Source organism: Heterocephalus glaber, unplaced genomic scaffold (assembly GCF_053883595.1).
Source record: "Heterocephalus glaber isolate CG9 unplaced genomic scaffold, H.glaber_assembly_v1.0 deba00001719, whole genome shotgun sequence".
Classification (NCBI taxonomy): Eukaryota; Metazoa; Chordata; class Mammalia; order Rodentia; family Bathyergidae; genus Heterocephalus; species Heterocephalus glaber.
The window spans coordinates 5,485,428-5,510,071 of record NW_028258432.1 but is presented as its reverse complement, the minus strand read 5'-3'; the positions used below and the strand labels follow the sequence as shown (position 1 = coordinate 5,510,071).

The 24,644-nt window shown below is 46.4% G+C and overlaps 2 protein-coding genes across 14 annotated transcripts in view; both read left to right on the top strand.

Annotated features, from left to right (window-relative positions):
- Positions 1-9,548, top strand: part of Spata13 (spermatogenesis associated 13) — a 142,849-nt gene extending 133,301 nt beyond the window's left edge. For 10 of the 12 annotated variants that reach the window (XM_021236347.2, XM_021236342.2, XM_004854837.3 and 7 more), the window contains 4 exons: positions 464-593; positions 2,424-2,796; positions 5,450-5,524; positions 5,695-9,548. In XM_021236347.2, the coding sequence (XP_021092006.2) occupies positions 464-593; positions 2,424-2,796; positions 5,450-5,524; positions 5,695-5,870 (754 nt within the window). In that variant the 3' untranslated portion in view covers positions 5,871-9,548. The remainder of the gene's footprint in view (positions 1-463; positions 594-2,423; positions 2,797-5,449; positions 5,525-5,694) is intronic. The other 2 variants (XM_087199466.1, XM_004854835.4) reach the window with 2 other exon arrangements.
- A 137-nt stretch (positions 9,549-9,685) lies between these two features.
- On the top strand, positions 9,686-24,426 carry C1qtnf9 (C1q and TNF related 9). 2 transcript variants are annotated; one of them, XM_021236351.2, is made up of 4 exons: positions 9,686-10,633; positions 17,340-17,526; positions 20,289-20,351; positions 22,119-24,426. In XM_021236351.2, exons 2-4 carry the CDS (start codon positions 17,361-17,363, stop codon positions 22,889-22,891), a joined length of 1,002 nt encoding a protein of 333 aa, XP_021092010.1. In that variant the 5' UTR covers positions 9,686-10,633; positions 17,340-17,360; the 3' UTR covers positions 22,892-24,426. The 2 variants fall into 2 exon arrangements, with proteins under 2 accessions (XP_021092010.1, XP_004854897.1); XM_004854840.3 differs by lacking the exon at positions 9,686-10,633 and adding an exon at positions 11,792-12,005.
- Positions 24,427-24,644: the final 218 nt, after the last annotated feature.

Below are 24,644 nucleotides of genomic sequence, written 5' to 3'. Positions count from 1 at the left end.
GCAGCTCATGTCCTCTTGTGTCCTTTCTTGAGCCAGTGAATGATGAGGCTTGGTATAAATACTCTTGAAATGAATAGTGATTTTGAAGTACTTTTTATAGCAAAACTGGTTATGGCAAAATCAAAGCAATAATGACCGTCCTTTCTGTATGAACAAAAATAACCCCTAGTCACCATGACTAAAACTTAGTTTCTTATGCCATCTACTTTCATTCATTGTGATTTCTGGGAAAGGCATGAAGATATTCTTATTCCAAAGCATTCTGAATTGCATTGCCAGCTCCTTAACCTCTGCAAACTGTAGTTTATTCACAGGGAAACAAGGGAAAGGAAACAATGGCTGTTGTTCAGAAACTACTTTGTCTAGGCCAGCAGTATACAAACCCAGGTTTGAGCACGCTATCTTGCCAGTCTTCAGTTGCAAGTTGTGTGTTACACGATCAAAATTAACCTCCATTTTGCAGTGATTACAACAATATCAAGGCAGCCTATGAGGCCATGAAGAATGTAGCCTGTCTTATCAATGAGCGCAAACGCAAGCTGGAAAGCATCAACAAGATTGCTCAGTGGCAGGTGTCCATCATCGGCTGGGAGGTGAGTGAAGTTACACCACACACACAAACGCGTGTGCACGCGATCCAGTGCTGCTCACCACGGCCTGCACTTTAACCGTCTGATGACACTTTACCATCCTGTTAATGGTCTGTGTTCTGAAGCATCTTGGTAAATGAAGCGGTCCACTACTGGCCACCCCATCCAGAATGCGCCCCATCATTAGTTCACTGTTTAGGCTCTGTCTCTGCCAACGTGAAGCTTCAGCTCTGTGGGAACAGGGGCTGCTCTGCATGCAGCCACAGGACACACACATGTGTACACTGATGGATGCTTCCTCCTGGTTGTGTTTACAATGTGTCTGGCACTAGTCTATGCCAAGCAACGTGCCCGAAACAATCTGAAGTAGGTGGGCCCCGTTACTGTATTCATTTACCAGACCGAGAAAATAAAGCACAGAAAGGTTTAGTAGTTTTCTCAGGGCCACACATCTAGACGGTGGCAGGGCTGAGTTTAAACCAGTGTAGGCAGGCCAGTTTCATTGGCACACTGCTATACTGCACCACTGTACCAAGAACAAGCAGATGCCTTTTTGTTTGTTTTGTTTTTGTTCTTTGAGACAAGGTTTCTCTATGTAGTTCAGGCTGGCCTTGAACTCACCATGTAGCACAGGCTGGCCTCAAAATCACAGTGATCCTCCTGCCTCAGCCTCCTGAGTGCTGGGATTATTGGTGTGCACCACCACACCCAGCTTCACATTGTTTTTAGACCAAGCGAACTTTTTTTTTTCCACTACTGGGGATTGAACCCAAGGCCTTCAAACTGAGCTATATCCAGACATTTTTTAATTTTTTTAATTCGTGAGACAGGGCCTTACTAAGTTGCCTGGGCTTGTGCTTCTTCTGGTGTATCTCCCAGATTACAGGCATCCACCACTGTGCCTGGCTGGAACAAGGAAACTTTGTCCTGTGTCCATTGTAGGACAGAACTGACTTTCCCAGAGGATTGGGAGTTTGTAGTGAAAAGTCAGAATTTTAACGGAAGTAGATGAGGGCAGTGAAAGGTGGAGAAACATGCTTATATTTCAAGGACCTTGCAGGCTTCTAGACCTGGAGTGGACCTCAGAGCTCACTGGGCCTCACTCCCTTATTCTGTAAGTAAGGAATCCAGGCACAGAATGGCTGCAGGCAAGTAAATAGAAGAACTGCTTCTAGTCAAGCCTTTTTACCTCCAAAGAATATTGTTTATGATTGAGATTAAAGCAGAATAAAATCTTATCAAACAAAGGCCGTAAGGTAGCATTGGATTAAATCCAGTGTAAATTCTGTAAGTTTGTTTTTCTTTCCCATCTTGGACTTTGACATTCTGATTTTACCATCAGAAGTGTACTAGCTTCTTGCTGGCAGTTTGCTACCTGGCCTTTGGTTCCAACATGATAAACTAGTTGTTATTCCAGGGAGCTGCTGTGTACCTGGCTCACAGGCCTGTCTGTAGTGCTGTGTGCCCGTGGCGGTAAAACCCTCCCAGTGCATCCTTACCCTTGGATACCCGGTCTTGGTCAGCTACCAGTTCAGATCTTAGCTGAGCTTCATTCATTTAGCATCCTTTTCACCATAGGTATAGGTAACAATGATGTCTCAGGTAAAAGAGAAGTACTGTAACATTTTCCCACTGAGTAGGAAAAAAAGAGAAGTTTTGTGAGTAAGGAGACCAGAAAACTTGGTTCAGAATGGCCTTTAAGGCCTGGTCCACCCATGCCATGGGTGGTGTCAGGTAACCTGAAAATCCCAGAAAGATTGTTGGGGTCCCTTCTGTGTCCCTGACACCTGCAGGAATCAGAAATGGGAGACCGACATGTTTTAATCTTTCCAGGGCCTCAACATTCTAGACCGGAGCTCAGAGCTGATCCATTCCGGGGAGCTGACCCGGCTCACCAAGCAAGGCAAGAGCCAGCAGAGGACGTTCTTCCTGTTTGACCACCAGCTGGTATCCTGCAAGAAGGATCTGCTGCGCCGGGACATGCTGTACTACAAAGGCCGCATGGACATGGACCAGGTGGAGACTGTGGACGTGGAGGATGGGAGGGACAAGGACTGGAACCTCCACGTGAGAAATGCCTTCAAACTCGTCAGCAGGACCACAGACGAGGTGCACCTGTTCTGTGCCAGGAAACAGGAAGACAAGGCCAGGTGGCTGCAGGCCTGCGCAGATGAGAGGCGGCAGGTGCAGGAGGACCGGGAGATGGGTGAGCACCCTGGGACCTTGGGACCCCGGCTCAGCACCTCTGCTTTTTCACCTTCTCCCTCCTTGGACCTCTCCCTCAGAGGTGAAGCCCACCACTAGGCAGAAGAGATCTGCAGCTCCTAAGGACTCCTGATCTTACTCAGAAGTCGGGTTGAGACAGGTGTACTTCCTGCGGGCAGCATTTGTTCCGTGTTGACTTATGCCAGTTAGCCTGCTGCACATTCATAGAGTTTGTCTCTATAAACGCCAAGGGCATGGTTACTATTAGGCACACCCATCACACAGGTGGAAAATGAGCCTCAAGGACTGGCCCACTCTTAACGTGACCCAGTGGCACTGAGACTAGCTCAGTGTGAGACCGGAGACCCGGCCCCAGGCCATCAGGAACCGCAGATGGTTCTGGGGCCTCCCTCCAGCAGCGCTTTGCAGAGCCCTGCCAGTTCACCTTGCTGCCCCCGTCAGTTCAGACCCAGTTGGGCCTGCGTGTTCCCCACCTTCATCCAGAGAACTTGGAGCCCTGCCGCAGACACACAAACTGAGGCGGTGCTCCTTCCCTCTCAGGGTCAGCTTGAGCAGCCCCAATCTGAAAATCCAAGTCCCAAATGCAGCCCAGACATGCTGGTACATACACACCCGTCATCTCAGCCCTGAGGAGCCTGAGGCAGGAGGCCAAGCTAGACCAGTGAGGCCCTGTCTTAACAAACAAGGGGAAAAAAACCCCAAAGTCAGAAACTTTCTGAGCACAAAAGTGATGCCCGAAATGGAAAATTCCACATCTGAGCTCATGTGACAGATAGGGCCCAGTCATAATACAGGCATGCTAAATATATGGTATGGAACTATGTAGGTGAATTTGGCGTTCAGGCCTATACAATCCCCAAGGCACTGCATTATGTTCCTGCCAACATCCCAGTTGTGCATGAACGATGGCAGCATCTGTAAGCCTGAGTTCCACAGCTCACAGCAGGGGTGTGAGCACAGATCTCAAGGTGGAAGTCAGGGTGCCGCAGGGACCTGGGGCCTCAAGGACGAGAGGGAGGGAAAATATTGGTCTTGCCAGGCAGGCGTGGTGGTGTGCTCCTGTCATCCCCGTGCTCAGGACCCTGAAATGGGGGATGGCCGTGAGTTTGAGGCCAGCCTGGGCTACATAGTGAGTTCAAGCCCAATCTGGACTATACCGAAAGGCCCTGTCTCCAAAACAAAATGAAAAATATATTGGTCTCTGTAGCCTGAGCCAGCCTAGACCTCAGTGGTCACATGGTCCAGCATGGAGGAGCAACCTCCACCCCACCCCCAGACACTGAGGAGGCCAGGAGGAGTTTTAGCAGCCATCTCCGTGTGGCCTGTAACCGGCCAGCCGCTGGAGGTAGCCAGTGGGCTTTTCTGTCACCCAGCAGAGGTAGGCGTTTATATAGCAGGCCAGCCGGCCGTCAGAGGCAGGCGTGTCCCCAGAGGGCCGCTGCACAGGCGGACTCTACGGGAGCACTGTGGCAACCCCGACCTCCCCACTCCTGGGGTGCTGGGTGCCCTCTAACCAAGAGGACACCTGACTCTCAACAGCCAGTGTCAGGCTCTGTTGGAATAAGGCTCACCACCCTGTCCTGTGCGTGGTTTTTTAAGTAGGTGCAGAGGACAGCTCTTAAAATGCAACATGGCAGCCAGAAAATCCCAGCTGTCCGTGTCACATCACATTGTTCCTGGAATCACTTATAAGTGGAATGACTGGGTTTTGATTTCCTGGAATCCTGACGACTCTGATGGGGCGTTTTGAGCTTTCCCCTTCAGCAGGGAGAAAGAAATAGTGTGGTGCACCCTCTGATGTGCACTGTTTCCTGCCGCTGGGTGCAGAGGGCTGTGAACAGCCAGGGAGTGTGAACCTGGGAGGCAGGGTGAGGGAGCCCCAGGCCTGGACCCTTGCATGGAAGCTGTGCCAGCGTAGGCGGCCCGGGCAGTGTCTGGGCAGACCCTGGAGAGGCACCCTGACCCCATCCCATTTGCCTGTGACCCAGGCAGGACGCTCAGGACCACTTGGGGGCAGACGTGGGCTGTGGGAAAGGAGTCAAGGCCAAAGGAGCAGCTGCCAGCTGAGGTGGAGGCTGGGCCCCAGGGCCTAACAGAGGTGGCTGCATCCTGGATGCTGGAGACAGCCAGGTGCCATCACTGGCCATCACCAGGTGCCTGGGCTTCCCAGGGCTGCTCATTCTCACCCAGTTCACACAGTAGTAGATGCAGACGCTCAGCACCCTGTCTTTGATGGAACACACCGCACAGGGTCTGTTCCCCAGGCCTGAAGCAGCACCTTCCTATGGGCACACTCAGCCTGCACGCTGGGGAGCAGGCCTGGGCACCTCCCCTGTGGCCTCGCCCCAGGGCCTGGTACTGCAGGGCAGTAATTAGGGGTCCGAGAGTGCTTGCCCAGGCGTGGCTGCTCCCCAGGAAGTCTACGCATCCTTACTAAAGCACCCAGCTTCATTCCGTGCATGTGTGGGTTTGGACAGTAGCTATGGGCCCCTCCGACAGTCCTGCCCCTGCCCTTTCCCAGTCTTTCTGCCCTCCCAGGCCCTCTACCATGGTCATGGTGAGGATCTCAGCGCAGCGTGGGCTTCAGTCTTGTCATTGGCTCTGAACAGAGACTGCTTCTTTTCTCAATCCAGGAATGGAAATCCCAGAAAACCAAAAGAAGCTTGCCATGTTAAACGCTCAGAAGGCAGGGCAGGGGAAGTCGAAAGGTAAGCTTTGGGGAAGGTCAGTCTGTCTGTCTGTCTGTCTGTCTCTCTCTCTCTCTCTCTCTCACACACACACACACACACACACACACACACACACAGAACTTGAGAGTCTTGTTACTTTGTTCCCTTTGTGGTTATGAAGTGTTCCATCTTTTCTCCTCCTGAGCCAGGCTACAACAGCTGCCCAGCGGCCCCTCTGCCCCAGGGCCTGCACCCCCTGCACCAGCGCCATGTCACCGTGCCCACCAGCATCCCCCAGCAACAAGTCTTTGCCCTGGCAGAGCCCAAGCGGAAGCCCTCACTCTTCTGGCACACTTTTCATAAACTCGCCCCTTTCCGAAAGTGAGCCCGAGGGTACGTCCCTGGCCAGTGGGAACAGTGCACCATTCTAGTTGCTTCAGGGTGCAATCCCGGGACTGCCTTGGGCCCAGTGCTACAAACTTATTTTGGGGAATCAATGAAGAAGAGAAGACCCACTCTTCTGAGACCCAGCTGCATCCCCAGAAGGAGGAAGAGGTCAGGACGCACCGCTTAGCCTGTACCAGAACCCTGAGATGCACCCAAGGGGCCAGTACTGGGCAGCCCACGTCATGCAGTAGGGGGAGCCTTGCTGGTGACAAACACACTCCTACTACAGTTCCAGAGCACCCAGAGCCTTTCAGTAACCAATGAATAACTACCAGACGTTCTCTTTTGTGTGCGATTTTGGAGGGAATTGTCTTGACGCTGCCTCCCCTAACACACATCTGGTCACACCTAGAAGGTGAGCTTATACTCGGTTCTGTAGCATTAGGGACCTACAGCTGCTGTGGAAATGGCCATGGTGTCCTTGGTGTCATCTGAGTGCACACAGTGGCCGAATGACGGCATGGGCTTCACCTTATAAGGTTCCTCTTCACAGGCTGGAGAAAGTCATCTGGCAGCGTGACCTGCAGTGCAGAGGACCTCACACTTCCTCCAGAGAGTACTGCCTCTGAGGCAGAGCAGGCTGCCATTGTCCTTGTCAACCCTGCTGCATACCTGGTGTGGTTCCTCAGGCGGAAGTCACCATCCCGTTCACCCATCATAACCTAAGAAATTGCCACTCACACAACTGTGATGTGTAAAAAGCTCACTTCCTGTCATTTATGACACTTGTTGGAAAGCATTCTTAGAGCATCTTGTGCGCCTCCTGCAATGGTTTCTCACATCCCCGCTGACGGAGTTACATAGATGTGGACTTTTCTCAAAGAAATCAGAGGCACAGAGCAAGTCTGCTTTCCTGGGGATTTGAAGCCACCTTTGTCACGTAAACCCTCAACAGTAGCACATGGCCATGCCTGCATGCACACAGTAGATTTCTAAAGTGTCATTCTCTGTGAGACCTTGACAAAACTCCCAGACTCAGAGCAGTGTTGTATAACGAAGGCCACACAGGCTGATACCTGCAAATAATAATCTCCTTTTTTTTGTCCGTATTGTAAAGTTTGATGAAAATATCTTTTAACTGTGTCTGGAAAAGACAGACTCTGCATTGTATTCTACTCATTGCACTGGCTGGGGAACACTGTGTTACACATTTGTGGACTATTTGAGAAGTTCATTTTTTTGTATGCTCTTCTTAACAGTGGTGTTTTATTTTGTTTTGAAATCATAGGCCCATGATTGAGAATAAACAAGTGTAACAATGTCAGAGACAAAAGTGTTGACTCCAGGGATGTGCATCCTGGGGTCTCTTCATCCCCTTTCCCCAATTTCAGAGCTGTTGCTGAAGGAGGTGAGATCACACATTAAGAAAACATAATCCTGGACCCTCCATAGGGCGTTATGTGGCCATCCAAGACCCTGCGAGCTGCTGAGCCGGTGCAGGGCCTGTGGCGAGCAGCTCCTGGGTTGCCTCTCTGGACTTTCCCACTGCAGGTCCTAAGACAGAAGTGGTGCTGTGGGATGTGTGTGTGTGTGTGTGTGTGTGTGTGTGTGTGTGTGTGTGTGGTGTGTGTATTTCAGTTGCATTTATATAACTGACATTTTTACTAACAAAATGTAATGATATATTTTGGAAACTACTTAACGTGCTTTTCAGTGCTAACTAGACTTGTTTAGATGTACAGTAATTTTGAACAGTTTCGTTTTTAATGTAATATAAGAAATTTTCTTTAAAGAAGTAAAGAGAATCATGTGTTTATGTTACGTTTTCAGTGCAGATTCAACTCCAGTAAAGAGTCCCTCATAGAGCTTCCATTTGGTATTATTTACCAATGGACAATGAAGAAATGCTTTAAGCTTTTTGGCAAGTCCTTATCTATTTTTTCAGCTGAGCCCTTACTTTTGGTTCCCACCTACCTCCGTGGACTTCCTAACAGAGAATTGAACACACAGACAAGTTTTTATTAAGCTCAGTTCAAGACCCAGGTTGCTTCAGTCAGATTTATACAGTGTGAGAATCAGTTGATCAAATAATCTGTCTTGGGTAGATCCTATTTGGGTTTTCAGGTAATTCTGAAAACTGCTGATACATTTTTTAAAAGAATAGAGCATCCTTTGACTTCTTGAAAATCTGTATGTCTGGCTTGGGTTTATTACCGGGTACCAGAGTTCTGCAAAGGTGGAAGACCTCAAGTATTCTCATTTTCAGTTTGCCAGAGTTCCTTCTTAATTTAAGTCACATCTTCCACTCGAAAAGAAGGAACAAAGTGCCTTCTACCTGGATTGTGTGTGAATTTCATTGGAAATTGCCACCCTGTCCTGTTGTGGGCCAAACAAAAAGATGATGTAACATTTTGATGACTTTCATTTGTTCTTTAATGTTATAGATTTTGCCAAATCTGTTGAGACAGTTGGAATAGCCTTGGGTCAAAAGCAGCCATCGAAATTTTGATCATAACCTAAAATGTAGTAGGCTGTAAGCAACCATAATAGTTGAAAAATGTTAGTGAAGTAACATTCATTGTCCCTGCCCAGTAGAAAGAGGGTGGCAAGCAGTTTGCCAGAGTTTTCATGGGACACTGTTAACATAATTTGTTTTCATTAGGTCTGAGGTTTGTTCCTGCTGGTAGATCTAATTCTGTAGTTGAAAACAGGCCACCACCATCTAAAGCCATTTGTAAATATTGTGTCTTTTTATACCCAATCAAGTTGAAGGTTGTATGCCACGTTGCACTTTGCTGTTGTCTTTACATAAAGCAAACGTACACTTAATTCAGAATTCAATTCATAATAGAAATCTTCTGTAAAAGGGTATCAGGTGATCCAGCAACTTGCCAGGTAGAAATCTCTGCATGCTTGAATTACTGACATTCCTCAGTACAAGTCAGCTATGTTTTCTCAACAGAATAAAGCATTCTGACTGTGAGAGAGGAGACAAGTGTCCCTCGGGGCAGTGTCAGCAAGTACACATAAATGTCTTTTTGGTGGTTTGCACACTGGACATGACTTCTGGGTTAAGCAGCTAGCAAACAGTTTTCCATATACTACACTTTTAATAGCTCTCTTTTAAAATCTTTTTGGCCAATGCTGTTTGTTTTCAGGATGTAATGGACCTGGAGTTCAAAAGACTTTGGGAAAAAATAAATGGAAACTTTCTTCTAGCTGGCCTTGGAGGAAAAAAAACTCCAGAAGCTTATGTATTTTATGTAAACTTACTTAGCTCCAACATACTTTTCATTGCTGCTTTTAGTCAGGCATTGACATTTGTATTTAGAAAATACTTTGAATAATTCTGTAATTTAATAATCATTCTCCCTTTTTTGGGGGGCCACATATTAGCACCCAATGTGGTTTCTTAGTCTACCTTGGCTTTTAATAACGTTTTAACTTGTCCACATGAAGATAACGTCATCTGTGTAAATCAGGTGACACTTCTGAACTTGGCTTTATCAGCTGAAGTATGGTCCAAAAGATTGCTATAACTTCATATGTATTTTTGTTGAATGCTTTTTTGTAAAAAAAAAAAATTATTTACAATGTTATTTGAATGATTTCTTGTAAATGCTGTGAATCTGTATTTGTTTTGTATCTGTATATTAAAATTAATTTGCCAGTTTCTTTTTTTCATTAAGTTTATTGGTACATTTTAGGTATCTAATACAGCTACATTCATCATTGGGATCTTGTACCTTTACATGATGTATCTTGGTTCTTATTTTTTCCCCATTCCCCTACCCTCCCTTCACCCCCTCAACATTCTAGTAATTGCATTTGAGTAGTAAAAAAAGAAGACATAAAGAAAGAAGAGCCTGGAGTGCAAGGAGTCCCTCAGATTTGCAGGTCCTTTCCCATCCTGACCTTGGCAGGCTTATTCAGAGCCAGACCAGACTCTGTCCATGTGGGAAGAGGTCAGCACAGAGCAGCTGAGAGGGGCCACTAGACCAGAATATCTCCAGGCTAATGGCTAAGAAGTAGGAAGCCTTGTTTGTTTTTGTTTGTTTTTTTGTTTTGATTTCAGGGATTTGGGGTTGTTCTGTTTTTGTTTTTTGTGCTGGAGATTGAATCCAGGGCCTCCCTTACGACAAGCATATGCTCTACCACTGAGCTCCAGCTCCAGTCCTGGAAGCCCTAGTTTATAGTAGCAGTTGTTACCAGGGATAACAATGGGTGGGTGACCAGAAGAAGCCCTTATGCCCTTAACCTTTGGGTGTGGGTTGGATAAGAATTTCCTTCTCTGATTAACAGCTCAGAAAACCCAAGTAAATAGCCCATTGTTTGTTGTGACTAATCAGAAAAGGGTTTCTGGGAAAGGTTGCCAAGGCTACCTCTGGCTTTTTGTTTGTTTACTCCTGACCTGTACCCACTCTCAGAGTGATGATCTGACCCTCCTTGGGCTGGATGAGGGAGGCTCTGCTTGGGTAGGGAGGTGGGTGACAGCACTGAGAACCTATCATGGCTAAGATAATCCCATACACAGGAATTAAGATCACAGGAGGGCAGTGGCATCTTCTAGAAGAATTGGGAGATGAATTGAGGTATCAGGTGCCTCACTGCATGCTGGAAAAGGTGTAATGTGTGAACCCTCCACACATTTCATGTCTGTGGTCAAAGAGAAAGACAAACATAAGAGTACTACAAAATTCAGGCAACATCAGAGCTGTGCAGCAGTTACACAGCAGCTTCAGAGAAAAGTCTCTTTGCCTGGTGAGTATCCCGGCCAGTGGGCTAAGCAGGGTCAGAGTTGGGACTGAGTTATCTCCAGGTGGCTGGAAATGAAGTGTGACAAATATGCAGGAGGCCCCAGAATGGTGTGCAGAAGCTCATGTGGCCCATGGTGGCACTTGGGATTTCCTAATGTGACTAAAGTGATAGAGGTGAGCTGCAGCTGAAATTCGCTCTTTAGGAGATGGCCAGGGGCCATTAGAGAGGGAAGGTAATGGTTTGCGAGCTGTGCCCAGGACAGGAGAGTGGGAGGCTACCCTGCAACCCTGGCAAGTCTCAGGGGTAAGGTCGGGGAGGATGATGGTGACCACATACTATCAGGCCACAGTGGGTGGGTGGGAGTGCCAAAACCAGCGTGGAGAAGGGTGATGTGCTGAGACTGGTGACTGGCCTATCTGGTCCATCACTATGGCACGGAGCTCTAGAGAGAGGTCAGGGCTGGAAATACAGGTTGAGGAACATTCAGGGACCAACCGGAAGCTGTGAGAGCAGAGGGGCCACAGCAGCTGGTCCCAGGTGGCCCTGAGGACAGTGACCAGAGGGGTCCCTCAGACAGCTGGCACGTGCTGCTGGGAACGCACCCGCACAAAGGGACCTAGAAAAGCAGGTCCCAGCCTAATGTACATGAGTCCAGCACCACCTGGGAAGTTGGTGCTGGTTTGCTTGCTGTACCAGTGGGGACATGGAGACCTTGGGAGGGGAGGGCTAGGGTTGTGGCTTGGCTAACGTGAGGCCTGCCCGGCACCTCCACCTGCACACCCCACTCCCCATGTGGTCTCTGCAATTGAGTCCCTGCATCTCCTAGAAAGAGTTGGGTCCCTTTGTCCTCTTGATACTAAGTGTCAGACAAATGTTAGTAGATGTTTATCAGGAAAAGTTAAGAATGACTTGTGACACTGAAGAGAGAGTTGCATCATGTTTTTCTCAGTGGCAAGATGTGTGTGTGTCTGAATCCTTACCCACCCAGGTGCCCGAGTCAAAAGGGTTTACACAGACATTTGAGAGATCTGGTTAAATGGTAGTGATCTTGATGACCCAGGATCCAAATGAGACCTGGAAATGGTGACGTGGGAATGCCTTGCTCCACCTCAAAGTCCCTTATTTCATTAAAAAAGAACAGAAAAAGCAAAAGTGTCTGCACTACATGGTGCTGGTAGAAGATGTTACCTGACCCAAGTGTCGCTATAACTTGAAGCTCTTCCAAGTCATCTGCGCCTTCCCCTGTTCCCTCCCTTTCCTGCTGTTTTGTGGTTGTACCCATGAGGGAATTGTAGGGCAGGAAGGTATGATTTTTCATTTGCTTTATTCCTGACTTACACAGCACTGGGGTTCAGCCAGCAGCCCTGGAGTTCAGGTAAGTGCACTGGGAAAAGATTTCTTTACATTCACCTAATGCATCTGGGTGCTAAAACAGCTCTTATAATGTCAGTATGAGATAATCGTGCTTCATTATTTGCAAAATAATCAGATGTCTTGAATTGTTTGGGTAGGAAAAGGAGTACCTTTCTTCCAAAATTAATTCTTGAGGGAGAGGCTGTACAGGAGATCAAAACAAATTTGGCATCCTTTTGTGAAAACTCTGCAAACCAGCTGGGAGGAGGGATAAAAACCATAGACTAAATCCCAAGAATACAGACCTTGCTAGAGAGCTTTCTAGAGATTATAAATTATTTTGCACAAATTTTAATCTATCCATTTTTATGCTTGTGACTGTGCTGATACAGTTAGTCTCAATATATATTGAAGAAGAAATATACAAAATACACAATTCATAAAGCACTTGGGATGCTTAAGCTCACAGATACTGGATTCAGAAGCTGTTCCACGTGGGAAGGGGGTCGAGAGGTTAATTTATCCCTAACACTGCCCACGCAGAAGCTGAGCTGGTTTCCGGTAGATCTGTATTAAATGTTAGTGGTTGGGGGAAGTAAGAATCTTGAAGAGTGGAAATCCTTAACCATGGCTGTGATAAGAGAAAATGAGGAGGGACACTGGGTGAAACTTTCTCAAGATTCAACAAAGACAGAGAAATGTAGGTAAAGCAGTGAAGAACCCAGAAGAAGCTAACTAAAAATCTTTCTTTGGGACTAAACACCAGTAACTCCCAAGTAATTCTCAGTGTGTCCCCTTGTCCCTACCAAGTCAGAATGTCAGGTTCAGGAGATCACAGCATTCAGCCATATGGGTGCCTCTGGTCTCTGCACTCGTATTGATCAGCTCATCTCTGCAAGGCAGTGCCCACCCCTGAGAGGCTGTGTGCTACCTCAGTCACCCTGCCCTGGGGCTGGCTGGCTGCAGGAGTCCATAGGCCTTCCACACTTCTGATTGGAGGCCACACCTGTGGGCAGCAGATGCCTTATATTACTCGAGACGTGGGCTCAGTTTTGTGTCACCAGTAACCAAAATAGCAGAACTTAAAACAAGTTAGTGTTACATTTCCCTCCTGCTTCCCTGTCAAAGCTGGGCTAGTAGAATAAGACTGGTCCGCGGGGTCATTCAAGAGCAGGATTTATTCCCCACAAAGTGTTGCCCTCCTTGAGCAATCCACGGTGGTGCCCCTTCCTATGCACACCTGGTCACAGGAAAAGGGAAGGGCTCCTGGGGAGGGCACACCCTTCCCTTTAGGTCCAGTCCATAATTGCACACATTTCTCATTCCCACAGGCCAGAATCTAGCTTTGTAGTCATAGCTGCAATGCAAGGGAGGCTGGGAATCATAGTCTATTGTGTACAGTCAGGTACTCTGCTAAAATTGCTCTTACCTGGATGAAGGGGAGAAAGGTCTTGAAGATAACCAGCAATCTCCACCAAAAGACTGACAAGGACCCAACTTGACCCGATTTTTCGCCTCCCCAAAGGATGCACAATTTGAACTAGGATGCTTTCATTCATTCAACAACTATCTGACTATAAAGTACTAAAAACAAGGGAGTAGAAAGATGGGGTAATTACTTTCAAAAAGCTCTAACCAGGCTTAGGTGGTTCGGAAGTTATCACTAGCCTAAGAAAGATGCGCAGACCAAGAGTCCAGTGGCAGTAATCCAGGCAAGAAGAAAGACAGGGGTGGGGTGGGGAGTTGCTACTCACCAGGAAAGGAATGAGGAACTTAGAAGAGGTCCTAGCCCCAGTCTCTTGACATAGGAATTCAATGTTGAGAGCAATCACTGTGGCTGAACTAATGAAACTGAGCATTCAGCTCATAGCAGTGGTCAATTTTGCTTTCTCAAAATAATCTGAATAGAATTTCTGCTATATTCCTTGTGCACACCCTCCAATTTTTACATGAAAGTGCAAACCCTTTTCTAAATGTTCTTATTACAAATAGTACCACCACATTTTTCACTGCTGCTTTGGGAGCAAAGTGTGTTCAATGAAAATCATTTGCTGAAGCTTGTCTATGTGTTAAGTACAGGACATAAGCAAGATAGACATTCTGCCCACATCAAGTACACAAAAGCAGTGAAAAAATTACAGAAGGATACATATGTTAGTTAGCTCTTTGCTTGTTGGAAAACAAGATGGAGTTTATCCAACCTTGACACCTTTATGCTTTTGTGATTTTTGCATCACTGGAATAACTTGCATTGCACATTTTGAAAAGGTAAAAGGAAAACCATACAACCCCAAATGATGGTTGGCTGGTAAACTTAGATTTCATTACTACCAGTCACTTCTGAGTTAAATAAAAGAGGCAGATGTAGATTATTTATGGATTTGGCTATAAGAAAACTCAACTCAATTTCCTGAAATGGGTAAGTTTATGACTTCTAAAGGAAACATCTGCATTTCCTTTTCCCAAAATACTCTGCATTTGCTGCATCCTGTGATACTTCAAGGCTTCCACAAGAAAGCAACATAATCCTTTAGATGCAGAGTTTAGTTTTTGTTTTGCTTTTTTTAAAACAAAAAACAATAATATATAGAAACGTGTATAGTTCTATTTTTAAAAAGCATTTTTAAAACAGGAAAGTCTTCCCTCAGTCCATCATTCCAAAGTATATGAATGCATATACTGCATTCATCTGTATATGTTTACATCTAACTTTTGCCAGTATCTGTATCCATACATGGTGCGTACATACATAATGTGCATGACATTTAGCCTACTTTTTAAATTCATGCCATAGACATCTTTTACACATTTCACCTGATGTTCATACTTATTTCAGTGGTTACATACAATTCTACTTCCCAAATCACTCCCCTATTGCTACACATTGTATACTGTGTCTGTAGTTATCTTTATTTGGCACACAAATCTTGGATTATTTTGAAGAATTTTAGAGATGGGATTACTGAGTTACAGCTATGGATGTCATTTACTTTTTTCACCTTCTCAAAGTGTTATGCAGAATCCCATTGCTGTCACCACACACGAGAGGCTGGGCTGTGTGTCCATTTTGCTTGGTTTTATTTCTCTTTTGAGGCTGAAAATGTCTACCATGATATGTTCATTTTATTTGATAAATACTGTGTCAGCCTGCTGGTCCAAGTTTCAAAATGGATACTGGGAACAAAATAATGTGGGAAGTACAGCCAGGTGGGGAGCCCGAGTTTTAATTCTTTAATTATGTAATAAAATGTAAGGCCTCCTATGACAGGAACCATGAAGATGAGGCCAGGCTGCTCTGTGAACTTTCCGGGGAGCTTTGACGTGGTCCTCACGTTCCCTTCTCGGGGAACACTGTGCCTAATTCTCTCTTCTTCTCAGCTCCTCTCTGAGCTTGTGCTGCTTAGTGCCTGATAAGGTTGAAAACAAAACAAAAACCTGAGAGGGGCAGTGTTTAGAGAGGAAAGGACTCGAAAAGGCACTTCTCCCTAACCCTGTGACTCTGCGTGTGTGTGTGAGCGTGCATACCCCTTTCTTCATAGTGACCTCCCATAACAACAAGACCTCAATTCAGGGAATACTTGTAATCCCAGTAGGACCAATTGACTTGCTTTATTATGTTTTTAATTTAATTTTTTTGTGGTAAAATATATATAACACACAATTTGCCAGCTTAACCATTTTAAGCTCACAGTTCACTGACAGTAAGCACATTCACATTACTGTACGTCCATACCACTCTCCTCCAGAATTCATCCATCTTTCCAGACTGAAACTCTAGATCTGTTAAACAATGAGCTTCCAGTTCCCCACTACCCTCAGCCTGACAGCCGCTGTCCTATTTCCTGTGTGTTTGACTGCTCTAGCTATATCATATAATTGGAAAAGAAATGACACAGCTCTGTCTTCTTGGGACTGGCTTGTTTCATTGACATAATGTCCTCAAGGTGCATGCATCTGTAGCATGCATCAGGATTTCCTTCCTTCGTAAATCTCCATCATATTCCATTGTATGTGCACACCACATTTTGCTTGTCCATTTGTTGTCTGCTGATGGAAATGTGTGTAGTATCTAGCCTACGAGTTTATCTTGACCCAAGGGGTGACGAAGCTTAAAAAACAAAGACACAAAGATAATTTGGAAGAGGAGGGCCAGGGGGCTCTCTGCCTCTAGTGGACAAAAAGCCCTGTATGGACAGCGCTCCTCACTTTTATTAGACCTACAAAAAGAAAAAACAAATAAGCATGTGGTCCAGGGATCAGGGAAAGTTCATCAGTTTCTCATAATTTGCAGACTGCACCCAAATGTGTGTATTTCTTTCATCAGACTTCAGCTGTAGTTAAACTGGTTGACACTGGCATGCTAGTGAACAGCGCAGGTGGGTGTGGAGGGATAGCTTGCTACCCCTCTCCTGAGTCTCAAGGAGAGTTCAACCCAGGTCTCATACCTGGGTTCCCACAAATGTGGGTTGCTTTTGCCTCTTGGTTAATATGAGCAGTGCTGCTGTGAACTTGAGCACTAGGTCCAATCAAGTCTCTCCTTTCAATTCTTGGTGGGTCTATTCCCAGAAATGGAATTGTTGGATCAGTTGATAATTCTTTGTTTGCTTTATTGTTTATAAGGTTCTTTTTCATGTATATTGTGATCACATTTGTCTTTACCTCAGCCTTTTATATCTTCTCTGCTTAAAAAGTAGTTTCCACACAATGGAGTATTGCTCCACCATAAAGATAAAAATGAGTCATTGTAGGAAAATGGATGCACCTTGAGACCATAATGTTAAGTGAAATAAATCAGACACACAAGGTTAAATATCACATAGTTTCTGTTATATAAGAAACCCAAAGTAAAAAAGAGCAAAATAAAAGATAGATAATAGGAAATAGGAAGATAGATTGTTTTCAAAGAGGAAGGAGATGAGATGGAGGGAAAGGGCAAGGAGAAAAGTGATAAAGGATGAAAATAAAGAATGGGGATATGTTATATATAGGTACCAACTCCACACAAGGAATGTAAACATTATTACTGCAAATATATACTAAGAAACCAAAAAATTTTTAAAGTGATTTGCCCAAAGTGAAGTCATCAATAAGAGTATCCTGACTTCAGACTTGGCTTCCCCATTTGTTGTTCGCCATTAAGACTGGTCCTAGCCATGTGTCACCTCCAAGGACAAGGTCCCCCCATTGGTAACCAGTGCGCTCAGCTGCCAGTTCCCGACCCCTCCTGCCCTCCCCTGCCCTGACAGCACTGTCCCAGCCTACCCAGCTGTGGCATTTCCCCACTGCAAGGGCAGAGCTGTGTCCACAGCCCCAGCAGCCAGGGTTTCTCCTCTGGGTTTCTCTCTCCCTTTTTCAGTCGAGCCTTGGACATCTGACCATGAGGATCTGGTGTCTGCTGCTTGCCCTGGGAGTCTGCACAGGGGTTGTGAACTCCCAAGACATGTGCAGGCAAGGGCACTCAGGAATTCCTGGGAATCCTGGTCACAACGGTCTGCCCGGAAGAGATGGACGCGATGGAGCAAAGGGTGACAAAGGGGATGCAGGTATTCGTCAGCATCTACTGCCTTCTCCCATCACCTTTCTCCTTTCATTTCACCCACTCATTCATCACCTGTGTGGTTTTCCGCTTCCCCACTGAGTCTGCATCCACCCACCCGTGCCTCCTTGAAGCTGTTCATGGAGTCCTGCTTCGTGCACATTCTGTGTGAGGTGCTGGGGTGCAGTGGAGGACCAGGCTGACACTACCCTCAGGGGTCTCATCTACTGGGGATACCTGTTTGTTAGCCATTGTTTCTGATACCACAGGGCATCTTCAGTGGTAGAGGATGTCATCAGTCTTCCTAACTCAGCAATAGGTGTGATGGGTTTCCAACAACATGAGGCCAATAGTCATCTGATGGCTAACACACTCCATGGGGCTGTGCTTTAAGAGCCACAGTGAGTGCCCCAGATAGTATGAAACCCTATAAGTATGATTTTTTCCTATATATACATACCTAGAAAAGGTTGAATCTACACATTAGAACAGAAAGAGATTAATAACAATTGCTAATAATAAAATAGAACAATTGTAACTACACTATAATAAAATTGGCAGCCTCACTAATCTTACACCTTGGGTTACTTGACTATAAGCACTGGGATACTGTGCTAATCCATCTAATAACTGAGACAGCCACTAAGTGACATGCCGGACAAAGCGACGAGTTGCGTCCTGAGCCAGACTGAGTGGGATGCATGCGATTTCATCACAGTTCTCAGAAGGGCATGTGTCTCGCCCTGGGCCCAGTGCCGCAGGCCTACCGTCCCAGCTACTCTGGAGGCTGAGGCTGGAGTCTTGCTTGAGCCCAGGAGTTCAAGGCTAGCCTGGCGATGAGAATAGCTAACACACTGCTTATTTTTGGAATTCCCATTTAATGGTTCAGGAGCACAGTTGACTGTAACAGAATCTGTGAAAGGTGAATCTCCAGATATGGCAGGGGGTATTGAATTTGCCAAAGAGCACACTGTGGCAGTACAGGTGAAGGACCTTGTAATGCAGGGGGAGAGAGATAAAGATGGATGGCAGCCTGAAGCCACCCAGCTGCTACTCAGGCATCTGTGTCCCATGTCATTAGGACTCTGCTCCAGTGTCCAGGAATCTGGAGCCTGGATCCAGACACTTGAAGGAGACTTTCAAAAGCCAAGAAAGGGCCGGGGATTTAGCTCAGTGGTGCTGCCGCCTGCCTTCCAAGCACAAGGTGCTGAGTTCGAACCCCAGTACAGCAAAAAAAAAAAAAAAAGCCAAGAAAGCTTGTGATTTACATAGCACTAACTAATAGACTCAGTTTCTAAATGGGGTATTAATCCAGAGCCCTGATCTTGACCCTAGTCTTTCATACCTAAGTCATGTTCAGAGTAATCTATCGACCTAGGTGCAGGAAAAAATTCATGGCCAACAAAATTGGGAAGCCAGGACTCTAGAAAAACTGAGAATGAAGCAGGGAAACCAGAAAGAAGTCAGGGGAGGAAGATTTCTGCTTCTACGCCAGTGCAGGGAGGGGGTGAGAGAGGTTGGTAGGAGCTTGCTAAGGGGATGATTCTTACCTGGAGGCCTCCCAGTGAGAGAGGAAACTAAAATTCTCCCTGTTGTGGAAGATATATTGTAATGATGACCACAGCTATAATGGAAACTCACCAGAGCAAGATGATTTTGGAAAGCCCTGCCAAACCTCTCTGCCCTCTCTTCAATGCCACTCTGCTTGTGTAAGCCTGTTTCCCCAGCAACCACAGCTGCTGTTTCCCCTTCCCATAGAAATATAGAAATAAATAATGGGAGTAAACTGCTGTTTGGTGCTCTTGAGGCAATACAAATCCCTTGCTGAGTCGCAGGCTAATAAAGCCTCTTTGCTCCTATCTCTGTGTTAGAGTGCTCTGTCCAGGGGTCCTCACAATTTTCTGCTTCACCAGGACCTGGGGCAGGTTGGGAGTGTGGGCTGCAGGTACAGGAGGCTAGGCATTAGCACTGAGTGAGCCTCCTTGTCACTCCTATCCTGGGACCTGACCCAGCCCAGCCTACTGATATCCCCCGCAGTCAGGTCAGTGCGGTTGAACAGGGATCTCTGGTGTTTTGGAAGAAGAATCCAGAGTCTGGGGTGAACTGTGGCCTTGTGAGTGCTCTTGCTGCCATCTTTGGGGCCACCTCTACCCTTCTGACACACCAGGCCATGGTGGCCCGGGGTGGCCCACTGCAAGCATCAATGCTGGCATGGGGTCCACAGAACCTCACTTACCTGGTATTCCCTCAGGATCTCCTATGCCAGCTTGATCAATAATGTTTGCCACCACTCTAGGGCACCAGAGGCATCCTTCCAGAACCCTCCCTCCCACCTCAGTGTCACATGCCTGTGCTGTCTGTGTTTTTGTGGGAGGCTAATGAGCCTTCTCTCCCTCCCCACATGAGTGACAGAGAGATCAGAAGGAAAGTAGCCAGTGCCTCCCATGTTCAGATCACTTCCAGGGTCCCCACTGCAGGAGGGAAGTGCAATTGAGCCACCAGTGTCTCTGGTACACACATGCCTTTCCTGACCTGCACTGTGGCGCAGTCCTGGAGCATCGCATGGCTGTGTGCTTGGAAGTTGTTTGCTAACTCACTCATCTTACACACTGGCTCCTGCCTGCCTCTCTCCACCCACGGTGGTTTGGGGGCAGGTGTGCCCACCATGCTGAGTCACCCAGGCCTCTAACAAACAGCACCATGGACACTCACAGCCAGGAACATCAAAGCTGGAATCTCAACTCTTGTCTGTTTTCTTCTTTCCCCTAGGAGAACCAGGCCATCCTGGTGGCCCAGGGAAGGATGGAATGAGTGGTGAGAAAGGAGAACAAGGTCAGGAGCTGGCTCATTGTTCCCCTTGCTCTGATAGTGACCTATGGAGGAATTCACAATGGTTACGATGCACTTGGTACTAGGATGAGTCCTTGACAAAGCTCTGTGGGTAGTCTAATGTTAGAGACTTCTCAGCTCTTGCCTCTGGGATCTCATGATGGACGTAGGGGTCAGCAAAAGTGTTCTGCAATGGCCCAGATAGTGAATATTCTCAGCTTTGCAGACCATACACTTGCCACCACTGCTGCCTGACTCCACTGCAGTATTGAAAAGCAGACATACGTGCTTTGAGGATAAATGTACCTGTGTCCCAGGGAGGTTGTGTGGACTGGAATCTTAACTCCTTATACTTTCCACGTGCTGTGGATTATTACTTTTGACCATAGAAACATGCAAACCATCCTTAGCTCTAGCTCGTGGCCCATGTGTCAGTTATTTTTCTCTTGTTGCTGAGACAAAATATCCAACATCCAAAGTTAGAGGGGAAGCGGTTTATTTGGCCTATAGTTTGTAGAGGTTTCAGTCCATGATCAGCTAGCTCCAAGGCATGGATGGCAAACAGGCATCACAGAGGAGAAACAACATAGCATGTACAAGGTAGCAAAGGCAACAAGGGACTTTAACAGTGTCTTTCTGCCTCTTTTATTTTATTCAGACTACTTAGGCAGCACTCACGCCCTTAATCTTAGTGCCCCTGGGCCTAGCCCCATCATGAATCAATCACACATTCTAGATTTAGCCACCTCCAAAATAGCCTATGACCACATGAGATTTTGGGGGGACATCTTGACACAAACCCTAACAGCCCATACAAAAACAGGCAGCAGGATGGCGTAAGCCCCTGAGTCACAGTCTACTGACCTTGATCTAGTAGATGAGTACCTTACAGGGAGGCTGGACTTGGACTCAGTGCCCCCGAGCCCACTGCATGGAGTAGGTGGCACTTGATTGGCCTGAGCTGGAGGTGGAGCTAGATGTGGAGGATGTGTCCAGCATGCATTGTGCCCTGAAGGGGACACAGGACCTGGGAATCAGCCACTGCTGGGAGGAGAGATGGTCAAAATGTCAGAGGCACATAGGTCACTCTGTGCCTCATTCTAGTGTGTGTGTGTTTTCCTAGTATGAGGGATTAACCCCAGGGCCTTCATGCTGAGCTACATCCTCACTCCCTTTTTATTATTATTATCATCTTTTTTTAAAGTTTTGAGACAGGGTCTCATTGAGACACTAAGTTGCCCAGGCTGGGCTCAAACTTGCAATCCTCCTGCCTCAGCCTCCCAGAGTGCTGGAATTACAGGTGTAGACCACCATGCCCAGCAATCTGTGCATAATTCTAAGGCTTCCCTTGAATTGCTCACTGCATACCACAGTCCTATGAACCAGATGGCATTACTGTTCCAGTTCTGTAGACAAGGGAACAGAGGCAGTGCAGACAGATTGCTGGCCTGAGGTCCACTGCATGAGGGGCTAGCAGTGAGATGGGATGGAATCCTGGCAGAGTCTATGCCCACAAGCACCACTCTTCCACCTAGGCAGAAGAAACAGGGAAGTGCCAGGTGTTTACCCAGAATTCAGAAAGGGAAACTCACTGGGTGGGATGGGCAGCTGGGGCTGGTCCAGAGACAAGAGATGAATACCATGCTGAGGTCTCATTCTGTGTTTACTCCAGTGAGGAGCTCTTGAGGGGCTGTCACTGCACTAGGGCTGAGTGCCTGTTCATGAGGGAATAATTCACAAACCATCTCTTTATTTGCTTCCTCTACTTAGGGGCAGATGGAAAAGTTGAAGCCAAAGGCATCAAAGGTGACCCTGGCTCCAGAGGACCCCCAGGGAAGCATGGGCCAAAGGGATCTGTTGGTCCCATAGGAGAGAAAGGACTCCAAGGAGAGACCGGCCTTGAAGGACAGAAGGGGGACAAAGGTGACGTGGGTCCCATGGGTCCCCAAGGTCCAACAGGCACCACTGGACCTTTGGGCCCCACTGGCTTAACTGGCCCCATAGGCCCGATTGGCAAGCCAGGTCCCAAGGGAGAAGTGGGACCCATGGGATCCCAGGGTGAGCCCGGAGTCCGAGGAATAAGAGGATGGAAAGGGGATAGAGGAGAAAAAGGCAAAATTGGTGAAAGTCCAGTTTTGCCAAAAAGTGCTTTCACTGTAGGACTGACTGTGCTGAGCAAGTTTCCCCCTTCAGATGCACCCATTAAATTCGACAAGATCTTATACAATGAATTCAATCATTACAATGTGGCTACAGGGAAGTTCATGTGTCATATTGCTGGTGTCTATTACTTCACCTACCATGTCACTGTTTTCTCCAGGAATGTGCAAGTCACGTTGGTCAAAAATGGGGTAAAAATACTGCACACTAAGGATGGTTACATGAGCTCTGAGGACCAGGCCTCTGGTGGGATTGTCCTGCAGCTGAAGCTTGGGGATGAGGTGTGGATGCAGGTGACAGGAGGAGAGAGGTTCAATGGTTTGTTTGCAGATGAGGATGATGACACGACATTCACAGGCTTCCTGCTGTTCAGTAGCTCATGATGGAGAAGCCTTCCAGTCCCTGCCTCCCTGTCAGAATAAGTGTGGTGCAGAATAACTCAGTGGCTCAACTGTATTCCTTCCTCCAATTATTGCAATAATCCTAAAAAGGTGCAAGTGGTGAAGTTTCTCTTAAACTTGGTTCCATGTAACTTACAATCTTTCCAAGGTTAAATTGTTAAATATTTGCCCTTTTTATTTTAATTTTAAAATTTTCTCTGCAGCGCTACATCTGTCACCCTGTTTATTCTGATTTATTTAATATTTTCATCATTCTATTACCTGAGAAATACTTTGCATGTGTGTTTCTGGTGGGAAGGGAGTTCTGGTGTCACTTACTGATACCAGAGAAATAAATGTAACTCCCAAGTTATTGTACTCAGACAACACTATGCATTGCATTTGTAAAGACAGTCTTGACTTCACTTTGATCAACTGGTAACCCAGTTGGAAGCATGTCCTCAACTCTAATGACACTTATCTATAAGCCAATTAAGTTGTAGGCATAAATAGTTTTAAAAATCCAAAAAGGCAGTAAGAAGAAAAAATGGTTGAGCTCAAACAAAACAGTTGTGGATGTTGCATAGTCACAAATTGAACAGACAGACACACATAGGACAATTGTTAATAGATCAGAGTGCATTTAGATGTATTTGGCCAAGTTGAATTGCAGTAACACCTTTATGGTTTTTAAGTGTGTGACTGTAAATAAACTAGTCAGAACTTTTTATAGGTAAATTAACAGAGATCTCTTGTAAAAAGAATCAGAGGGAACAGTAAAAACCTCTTACACCTATGAAAGCAAAGATGGTTTTAAGACAGGCCCTAGGATGACAGTTTATCTGACTAAATTACTGAGCTATACAGGCTTCTTATTGTTGTTCTGATAGCCATAGTTGTTTGATAGCCATAGCTGATAGCCCAACTGCTGTTTTGATAGCCCCATGTAACTGTTCCCTCTAAAGAGACAGACTGTTAAAGGTAATTTTAATGATTTTGGGGTTGGAGGAGGGTGTGCAGGCCAGGTTTGGGTGCAGAAAGAGACTAGGTGGCACTCTTTGGAGGTAAATATGTATTCCAAACAGTGCGGGGGAAAGACCTGCCAAAGCTCCAGTCTGTCCTGATGCAGATGTCTCCCTATGACTGTTTTTCTCATTTTGAAAAGAAACAAGGGGAAAGAAGGCATCCCTGCCTATCTTCCAATCTAAGGCATTCCCTAGACTTAACCCTGTCCAGCACCAGCAGCAGCAAACTGGAGGTGCAAGGAAGTGGCCAGAGCCGGGTTAGCCACCCTTACCATGCACCTGGGTCCCTTTCTTTGTGAACCTGTGGCCCTTCGGACCATACTTAGCTATAGGCCTTCCTTTTTCAGAGCCTCAGTTAGAATATCTCTGAGAATAGTGGACAGCCTGGCAAGATGTTCTGGAGAGAAATCAAGACTAGAGAGGCAGTCCGCTGGGGACTGCAGCTGTGCCTATACTTTAATACCTGTTTGTGTTTAAAACTGTTATTAAACTCATAAGGTTCCCTAGAGATGTTTTGTTCTATCAATGAACTTATCTGTGCTATAAAAACCAGTCAGCAGAGAGGGAAGTAAGAGGCATTGATCTCCAGTTCTGCCTGAGGACTCAAAGGCAGATAAATTTGGACTAAAACTTTTACATTTATTATTTGAAATTTTCAGGGTTAAATCTAAACCAGAGTTTTAGAATATGACCCAAAGATAAGTGAAGGTCAGCCTCATTCTGGAAGGATC